This window comes from Vanacampus margaritifer, chromosome 1 (genome assembly GCF_051991255.1).
Source record: "Vanacampus margaritifer isolate UIUO_Vmar chromosome 1, RoL_Vmar_1.0, whole genome shotgun sequence".
NCBI classification, from domain to species: Eukaryota; Metazoa; Chordata; class Actinopteri; order Syngnathiformes; family Syngnathidae; genus Vanacampus; species Vanacampus margaritifer.
In genome coordinates this window covers 64,787,928-64,797,679 of record NC_135432.1, presented here as the reverse complement: position 1 = coordinate 64,797,679, position 9,752 = coordinate 64,787,928, and the positions used below count along the sequence as shown (strand labels likewise).

At 41.8% G+C, this 9,752-nt stretch overlaps 1 protein-coding gene across 11 annotated transcripts; it reads left to right on the top strand.

Moving 5' to 3' along the window:
• Positions 1–1,333: 1,333 nt before the first annotated feature.
• Positions 1,334–9,128, top strand: elavl1a (ELAV like RNA binding protein 1a). 11 transcript variants are annotated; one of them, XM_077561474.1, is made up of 8 exons: positions 1,354–1,481; positions 2,155–2,214; positions 3,775–3,829; positions 4,468–4,642; positions 4,978–5,081; positions 5,791–5,944; positions 6,008–6,233; positions 6,981–9,128. In XM_077561474.1, exons 4-8 carry the CDS (start codon positions 4,480–4,482, stop codon positions 7,294–7,296), a joined length of 963 nt encoding a protein of 320 aa, XP_077417600.1. In that variant the 5' UTR covers positions 1,354–1,481; positions 2,155–2,214; positions 3,775–3,829; positions 4,468–4,479; the 3' UTR covers positions 7,297–9,128. The 11 variants fall into 11 exon arrangements, 10 of the variants coding, with proteins under 10 accessions (XP_077417575.1, XP_077417568.1, XP_077417591.1 ...); XM_077561458.1 differs by having other exon boundaries at positions 4,465–4,642; XR_013293449.1 differs by lacking the exon at positions 3,775–3,829 and having other exon boundaries at positions 1,334–1,481; positions 4,465–4,642; positions 5,791–6,233; positions 6,981–8,801; positions 8,889–9,128.
• Positions 9,129–9,752: the final 624 nt, after the last annotated feature.

Below are 9,752 nucleotides of genomic sequence, written 5' to 3'. Positions count from 1 at the left end.
AAATAATTACTGCTTGGACTTTTATTGACATTTTACATTCACATTGCCGTTCGGGTAGATTGAAAGCTCAAAAGTAGAGCCGGCTTGCCCCATTAACTCTTTGACTGCCAGACGTTTTCAGAAACGGGTTGTCCCCAGTGCCAGCCGATTTTAAGCATTTTGACTGATCTTTCAAGGTCCACAGAAAATGTTGTGTTTGGACTATGGAAACACACATACTACCAAATGAAAGATTGGACTCTCATCTTTCATCAGAAAAAAAAAGTTTGTTTCTACCTTATTCCGTTCTTCAGTAATCAACAACAGAAAATGGTTAGTTTCACCTCTGTTTTGAAACAAACGTCTTTTAACGTCTTTGGCACTCCTCCATAGAATTTTACTAAACGTTATTTAACGTTTTTGGCAGTCAAAGAGTTTTAATTAGTGAAGTCATGTGATTAATTACGATTAAAAATTGTAATCGCCTGACGCCCTGAATTTTTAATAATCTTTAAGTTGCGTCAGGCGATTAAAATTTTTAATTGTAATTAATCGCATGACTTCAATAGTTAACTCACGATTAATCACACATTTTATATCTGTATTTCTAAAAAAAAAAAAAAAAATCTAGGTTTTCATACTCTTGTTAACAAAAGTGGAAGAAAATGTTAAACTAATAGAAATAGTTCAAATGAATTTTTGACGTCTATAGCCGTCAATGGCAGTGAATGAGTTAAGATAAAAAAAAATTGTTGTTTTTAATTTTTGTGTTTTTTGACTTTTCCTTTCCATAAACATTTTTATTGTGATGTATTGGTGACTGATTTTTGTCATTTCACTTTTGTTTATGTTGAGCAGAGTTGTGTAATTTCCGATTATACTGATAGGTAGCCAAGTGTGCATGGGCGCAGCTGACAGGGGGGGGACGGGCGAGACCTGTCCCCTCCACTTTCATGATGACTGCACTAGAATGCATATACAGTGCTTTGAGTTAAATATGCAGCAGTAGCCACAAACATGAGATCGTAAGCATTTAAGATGGAGAGGTGCTTCAATTTATGATTATAGGGGTTAATGCTGAAATATATATAAAAGTTTCAATAGTAACAGGCAACAGCCTTAATTTTGATCTTGTCCATCTATCGTCCATTTTGTTCCCCTAACAACTTATATGATCACATTTGAATTTAATAATTTATTTGCTGATATTAAGTATATGAATAGATGAGATGTAGTGTTGGATTTTTTCCATGTAAATATTTAATAATGTTGTACTGTTTGTGAAAAATTCAAATATTTAGTTTATATGATTAGATTAAATCAGAGGTGAGTCGAGTGGACGTAGTGGCTTGCGTCACATATCCACGACGCTCCTTGATGGGACTGACTAGCCAGAGGGAAGGAGACGTTGCTCGATCTACAGGGGGGGTACAAAAAAAAAACGTGCTTGGGGGAGACATTTAACTAAGCGGATCCATCTACCGCCTCTTTTACAAAAGCTGGTAAGGTTTTAAAATGTTCACCAATGCGCTGCGGATGGTTTATATTCGGTGTTTGGTTTTACCGTAGCGTGGCCTCCGGAGGACCTCGGCTAACTAGGCTAATGCTAACGCCAGGATTTGAGGCCTTGTAGCAGGCCGCTGGGATTTTAAGTACGGGCGGGAGTGGACCGAACCGTCGCATACGAAAATGGAGACCCGGTGCTTTGAGCCGGCGAGCCACTCACGCAAGGAAAACGTTGTTTGATACGTTAAGCGACTTTGTAACGCAGTGAAAGCGCGTTGCGAAGTGTGTGTTGTTGGCGTGTTCGTTCGGTTGAGTTTGAATAACGTTGGCGAAGCGGCCACTAGCACCGTTGCTAATGCTATTGGGTACATCTTGCACGCCGTGCTCATTTTCTGTCAAGTAACACGACCGTGTGTCGCGGTGAGGCAGGCTTCTTCAAGAATTTGACAAATTACGTGTGTTTTTACATCTTTAAGTTTGATTTATAGTGTACACAAAGTTTGCCGTTAGGGGCGGGGGGTTCAAATTGTGCTAGCCATTTTGGAATGCATGGTATATAAAAAGTCGACCGCTACATTGTGAAGTTTTGCGTTAGAAACATATTAGTCGTGAATTTTGATGTATTTAAAAAATAATATAACAGTGATTACATTCCACCCCCTTATTCAGCTTCTGGAGCAGTGAAGTGTCTTCATGGCAGTTCGTAGAGGACACATTCAGTACTTGGATGTAAGTTGTTTTGCTCATTACAAAGTACAGCTGTAATGTCAAGTTATTAGAAATGACCTTCCCTTCAACACATCCGTACCACATTAGGAGAAGGTTTTGATGGTTGGCAAAGCAAGCCTGTATCCGGTTCTGGGGCTCTCCACACTATGTTGTACTGTACCACTATTTTGATTCCATAAAAAAAATGGCAGTGGATATCTTGCAGTGACTGGCAATGCTCCTGCTCGCACTATTTTGCTGTGAAGGGCTCTGATTGGTCAATCACTGGACTGAGTGTTACAGTGTGGTTCCTGCCTTGCGTCAATGTGTTACCCTGTTTTCAGCGTTTTTTTCAAGAACCGCATTGTGCAACTGCGATTTTGAACCAGTGGCCGAACGTTAAGTCGTTGCTGAACCCTGCGCACCACAGCCGAGTTCAGTCGGTTGAGCCGCATCGGTCACTGTGGAAAAAGTTGAATAACGATATGGGGGACGATATGTCAATCTTTAATAGTTGGTTGGATTCCCTTTGCCTTAATCACTGCCTCGATGTGCCGTGGCATTGCCTGGGGGTCCTGGAAACCCAGGCTTGCTTGATGCTTGCAGTCAGCTCTTTGTTTTTGGGTCTGGTGGCCCTCATTTTTTTCTTGATAGTACTGTATTGTGGCCCTCGTTTTCCTTTTGTAATATAGTACTATCAAGAGGCACCACTCTACTCACTACTCTTAATGTATCGCTAAGGACACTTCATCTTAAGTTTACGAGGAAACGGTTTAGTTAAATGGACTTGTGTATTAATCTCAAATATCATCACAAATACACACACCAGCATCAACGGAAAGGAGCGTAATGGTCAAGTTGCTGCCCCCCCGTTTCCTTTTCACCAGAATGCACAATTGCAAGCCTTCTCCCTTCTGAATGGGCCTCTGTCCGTCCTGGTGACGGCTTGTCTAGTCAGGCCTGATTGTACGTCAGCTGACAGCAAAGCTATTCACCAAAATCGGCTCAGTGTACAGATGCACTGAGAGGTTGCCTAAGACAATTGTCATTTCCTCAAATAGTGGCTTTTCAACGGGTAGTGCTGCCTGTTCCCAATCATATATCGCCCGGCGCTGGGCGGAAACGGCAGGTTTGTTGAGCCTTTGCGTCGTGTAAGAGAGCAAGCCATTTTCAATGCTTGTTATTGGCCAATGATTTTGAAAAGAACATAATAAATAAGACCACATGAGTAACCGGTAGACCCCTTCTTAAAATAGCTCAGCGGTGATGGCACATTGCGATTTCCTTGGTATGTTGTTGAAGCCCACAACACTCGATTTCTTATAGTTCAGTTGTTCCAAAGCACTGTTCCACAGCGTTTGTGTGCCTTAAGAGAGATCACCTGGCATGGTGAAGGAAATTATTAATTTACACGCAATTGTTCCGAAAATTATTTACTACAAATATTTTTTTCATTTATTTATGCCAGTGACAGAACAGTTAAATGCTTACACTAGATGTGAGATGGTACAATTTGTGTATCCATCACTACTTAAGTTAGCGGTGTCCCGATAACACTTTTTTGTTTCTGATACAACACAGATTTTGCAGCCTTGAGTGTTGGCCGACATAGAACCGATATCATCGCAGATCATACGTAAGTTTACTGCTTTTTTTGTAGTAGGGAATATTGGAAAAGAGCCTCTCGCTCTTAGCTCTATCGCAGGGGGCACAGAGGAAATAAGGTAACCTAGTGTCGCGGTGAAAATTACTCGTATTACACTTTTTGTGCCACCACGGGAAACTCGTGTGTGACAAGTGTCGCACTCAGCTGCAGCATCTGTTTATAAAATATCCTGACACACGGCTAACATCACTCTGCTGTTTTTTTTTGGGCACCTAAGCACATGCTACCGTTGTAGGCTCTGTATGCTGGATCCGGTCCGAGTCTGGACTGTATCAGTGTGCTTATTAGAGATTTTTAGATGCAGACCGATATATAATCCAAGTCTCTCTCTCTCTTTTTTTTTTTTCACTTGGAGGACTGCTATCAAAGTTGAATCGGGACACCTCTAATTAAAGTATACCACCGAACAAGAATCACACAAACTGTTTTTGATGACATTTTCTGTTTGTGTGCTTTGGGGTTTTTATAATGCAAAATGTCTGCCTTGGCTCAAGAACGGTTGGGAAACACTAAGCGATGCTGCGTGCCATTAAGTAAACTATTCACACCCGTAATTGCCTAACTTCCCCCCCCCTAACCCCACTTGTGCACCCGCTTTCGAACAGCAGGAGGCATACGACATGTCCAACGGTTTCGACATGCCGGGCGAGGACGCCAAGAACGCCAAGACCAACCTGATTGTCAACTACCTGCCGCAGGGCATGTCGCAGGATGACCTGCGCAACCTCTTCAGCAGCGTTGGCGAGGTGGAGTCGGCCAAGCTGATTCGAGATAAAGTTGGAGGTACGCTGGGGCGCTCTTGGGACTGGGGGTGGGACCCTCAACACTGGCGAGCTACCTGAGCAGAAACAAAACAAAAAAACAACGGAATTTAGTTTTGAATGGCAAAAGGTTAAGTGGGGAAACATAAATCGTCACTTTTTCTCATCCTTTTTTGGATTTGCTGATTTTCTTACGTTTCCCAACAGCCCAGAGTTTGATTTATTCTAACGGGCCCCTGATGATCTGTGAACATTTTGTTTATTTGTTTGTTTGTTTGTTTAGACTAGCCACCAAAACTAACTTTACACGTTTTTTTGTTTGTTTTATTTTATTGTTTTCCTTTTTTTTTTCTCTAGGCCACAGTTTAGGGTATGGATTTGTTAACTATGTTAACCCTAGTGATGCAGAAAGAGCTATCGAATCACTGAATGGACTAAGGCTACATTCCAAAACTATCAAGGTAACGTGCACATATCAGGTGTTCTACCATTTGTCAAACGATGCCACAGATGTCATGTCATGCAACACACCCGCGCTGTCCGCTGACTAGCGAGTAGATGCAGGTTGTGGCGCCGTTTACTACGGCTCACTGGTTGCTACAAGGTTTGCTGTGTCACCAAAGACATGTTTGGTCTAAAAAAAAAAATCAACAATTGGGAAAACTACTGCATTTTAATTGAATGTATTTTTTTGAAGGATGCGTGACGTCAACGTCAGCAAGACTATAAAAATATTCTCATTCATAGTCAACACCTCATACATAGTGTGTAAGATCTGTGCATGTAAAAAAACAACAGCTGTTTACCTTTTGGCTTTAATATAGTGTTCAAACAGTGTAGTCCAGTGGTGTGTGTTTGTGTGTGTAAGCGGGCTGAATTGCAGGCCGTCGTTCTCGGAAGAGATTTTTTTTTTTTCCACAAATAGGCCGATCACTAAAGGTTGTTTAAATTCACACTTGATTGGGGGCAGGCACTTGAGAACACACAACGAACGACGTGTCTACAAGCCATTCAGAAGTCAAGTATTTACCATAACATGTCCCCTTTAAGCATTTTCACAAGTCTCATTTGATCAGATAGCCACACGTGTGTGTGTGTGTGATAAACTGAAGTGCTCACACGCGGGGAGACGCCACTTTTCATCGTGCGACGGCTTGCCTCCTGTCTCAGGTGTCGTATGCGCGGCCCAGCTCTGACACCATCAAGGACGCCAACCTGTACATCACCAACCTGCCCAAGACGATGATGCAGAAGGACGTGGAGGAAATGTTCTCGCACTACGGCCGCATCATAAACTCCCGTGTGCTCGTCGACCAGTCCTCAGGTAGGACGTACGCGTTTAAACGCGGTCGACGCTCGCTCACCCCTTTGTCCTCTGGGAATGCAGGCATGTCGCGCGGCAAGGCCTTCATCCGCTTCGACAAGCGCTCCGAAGCCGAGGAGGCGGTGAAAAACGTCAACGGCCAAAAGCCGCCCGGGGCGTCCGAGCCCATTTCAGTGCGCTTCGCCGCTGACCCCAATATGATGAAGAACACGCAGATCATCTCCCAGCTCTACCACAACCAGTCCAGACGCTTCCCCGGGCCCATGCACCACCAGGCGCAGCGCTTCAGGTGAGCCGCTTAAGTTGGGATCAGCAGTAAATACACTTTATCAAACCACTTTATTTGTTTTAACTTTAAACCCTGCAGATGATATAAAAAAAAGAAAAAAAGCATTGTAATTGTCTGGATGCTACAAGTTAGTGGGAAAAATTCTGAGAGAAAATTTGCAAATTTGCCACTTTATTTTGAGAGTTAATTTGTTAAAATGTATATTTAGTTGTTCAATTATGTTTCCAGAATTCTTATTTATACATTCATACATTTTATTTAGAAGTAGCTAAGTGTCGAATTGGCTGCTCTCCGTCATTCACTTTCATTTACCTAAAGTATGCTAGCTTCTGATTGGTTCGTGTTAGTCAGCTGATGGGGGTCAGGAAGTGTTGCTCTCGTTGTCGCGTATGACAAGTAAAGTTTAAATTAAGAAGAAATCCGTCTCGATCCTGCATTCTCATTTTATAGAGTGTTCCATTACCCACCAACTAATCCTTATGTTAGCACCAGTCCAAACTATGGCTACGCTGCGGATTTCTTGCCAGTCTGAGTTTTTCTCTCGCAAATTTGCCCGACTTCCCCTTTAATTTCAAAGGGGGAAAAAATCATTTCATCCATCCAAACAGCTATCGTCTCTGCTGCGTGTTCTGAATTTATTTGCGGAACAAACAAAACTCTGGTCTAAGTACTACTGTACGCCGGTAACGAGCGCAACAGAAACGGTGAGCACGTCAGTCATGCTTTGTGCCTGGCGGCCTTTCTCAGATTCTCCCCTATGGGTGTGGACCACATGGGCGGCGTTGGCGTGCCGGGCAACTCTGCCGCGGGCTGGTGCATCTTCATCTACAACCTGGGCCAGGACTCGGACGAGAGCGTCCTCTGGCAGATGTTCGGCCCCTTCGGCGCCGTCACCAACGTCAAGGTGATCCGTGACTTCAACACCAACAAGTGCAAGGGCTTCGGCTTTGTCACCATGACCAACTACGAGGAGGCGGCCATGGCCATCGCCAGCCTGAACGGCTACCGGCTGGGCGACAAGACCCTGCAGGTGTCCTTTAAGACCAGCAAGGGCCACAAGTAGAGGTGGGGGTGGGAGGTAAGGGGGGGATCGGTCCGCAGTCCACTAGGTTAAAAAAAAAAGGAGGGGGGAGTTCTGTGGTCTGCTCGGTTTAATGCGTTCACTAAACACTGCACCTTTCATTTAAAAAGTGTCTCGGAACTTATCCATGTTGCTTGTTGTTGGTTTTCTTTTTCTTTTTTCAGGAGCATGAGACTTAAGTATCAATGTCACAGTAATTCAAAACCTTCAAAAACCTGCTACTTTAATACACACAAGATGTTCAAACAGAACATACCGCAATACTCATACTGCTATGAGGAAAAATGAAATCCCGCTTTGGCGAAAATCCCAACGTAATTTTTGCCGCGTCCATTAATATTTGGAGGCAGGTTTTGCTCTGCGGTTTTCCCCTCGCTGAGTAGCACTCCTGGAGTCTTTTCACTCGTAGACATAGAGGCCTTAAATTATAATCATCCAGTGGATGTAAATGTGGGAGCAAAGTACTTTTAAACCCCCCCTCCCTCAACTCTGAATCAACAAGCTCACCCGCCCCACAGATTGAAATCTCAGTATCTTTTTATTATTGTTGTTCTTATTTGTATGGAAAAGTTGTGGTTGAGAGGGAAATGTGATGGACCAAACGCAAGCAACGAATTAGTCAATTATTCAAACTCTTGACTTTCTGTTTAGCTGTTTTTTTTTTTTTTTTTTTTTTTTTACCCCCCTCCCACATTGGACAGAGGTACTAAAGAGTTTTATCAGACTGAATGCAGCATTGCTTTTGTTTGTCCCACTTGTTTCATTTGTGTTGTGTAATCATAACTAAAGCAAACGTTTGTTGTTTTTGTGATTTTCCTTTTTAGCAGAGGCAGGTTTATTTGTTTGGTTTTCATTGTTTTAACAAGTGCTCATCTCAAGTTTGGAGTGAAACAAATGGCCTTTGTTGATTATTACGCTTTTTTTGTTTGTGGTTTCACTTTTCAACTCAAACCATTAAATTTACGTTTGTTTTGCGAAACCGTTGCTTTGTTTTTTCTTTCTTTTTCCTTCAATTTGGCCCCATTAAAATATACTTAACACATTCCATTGAGACAAATGCTCTGGGAAACAAACCTAAATGCTTCTTCCTACTTATAATTTTTATTTATTTATTTTTTAACATCTTTGGGTGACACTTCAAAATGAATTGCTTTCAATTGGCTGTCAGTTTATAACTGGTAGTCCTCATTCACTATGATTTAGTTCTCTACGCAGGAGCTATTTTAAATCAAGTTCTTGTTGGCCCGGAATTTGTGAATCTGATACACGTTTTCAAGCAATTTTTTATCGGAATGTGTGTTGTAATTTGTTTTTGTGCCTTGTAGAACGGTTTGTCTGAGGTTTTTTGTTTTTTTTTGCATTGCATGGAAGATAGGATGAAACGGGCCATCGCTGCAACGTCTCCCCACCAGTCTTTAGTAATACGAATTTTGTTGGGAATTTTCTCTTGGAAATGTGTGCAATGTGACGTGACTTGCTCAAAGCAGGTAAGCCCTGTCTTGTTAAATTTGAAATATATATATATATATATATATTATTTTTTTTAATATTAATTTTCCTTTTTCTACTGACAGCTGCCACTGCTTGTAATGTTTTTGTTCCTCAAACAGGTGAGTGAGTGGGGTGGGGAGGCGCTGCTTTCAGCCTTAATTTATAAGCACAGGAGAGGTTTTGTTCATCTGCACATGATATTTATTTGTTAATGAGGTTTGGGTTTTGTCAATGGAGGAATTGTGCTGATCTTCATCCCTGCCGCCCGTTAAATGTCTTAACGTTGGATCATGTCAATAAAATAATGTTGGCTTTTAAGTGAATTAATGAGTTCTGTTTTCGGGGAGGGATGCTCAATGTTTCATGGAGTTTGAAGTTGCAAATGGCGTGCAGCGGTACAAGAAGTTGCTGTACCTCCATATGTTAGATATATTGCTGGCGCTGGGCTAAAACCTCATGTCATAATTTGGAATTTTTTTCCATTTCAAAAATCTATATTTGACAGCCATGTGGATGTTGTATTTAAGAAACGATCAATTCAGGTTGCTGCTGTTGTGAATTAAACTAAATTGATTAATCGATCATCACATGATCAAATTAACTATTGTGTTAATCAATTAATCATTTATAGCCTTTATTTAACTTAAAATGTACCTAATCCCCCAATTTCAGCCATTCAGCAGTAAATATTCTCTGATTTCTGTACTCCTTTGTGAAAGCAAATTATATCGTTTAATCAAAGTAAGACTATTGCAAGTATCTGCTTTTACTTTGAAAACAATCAGCACTTCCACCTATTTCCTGACATGGTGACAAGTGGCCATGTTTTCTGATTGTAACAGGTTAATCTCGATTTGATCTCCGCAGTAGACACTCCATTAAGATGGGGTGGGGGGGAGGAATTAGACAGGTGGAGTGAACCAACTTTTAATTAGAAAACAAGCACA

Bases quoted from the DNA above. Each gene is read 5' to 3' on its own strand.
- elavl1a (XM_077561405.1), top strand. From the start codon at position 2,179: ATGGCAGTTCGTAGAGGACACATTCAGTACTTGGAT. The intron at 4,643-4,977 runs GTACGCTGGGGC...TTTTTTCTCTAG, and splicing joins GATTCGAGATAAAGTTGGAG to GCCACAGTTTAGGGTATGGA. The intron at 6,234-6,980 runs GTGAGCCGCTTA...GGCCTTTCTCAG, and splicing joins CACCAGGCGCAGCGCTTCAG to ATTCTCCCCTATGGGTGTGG.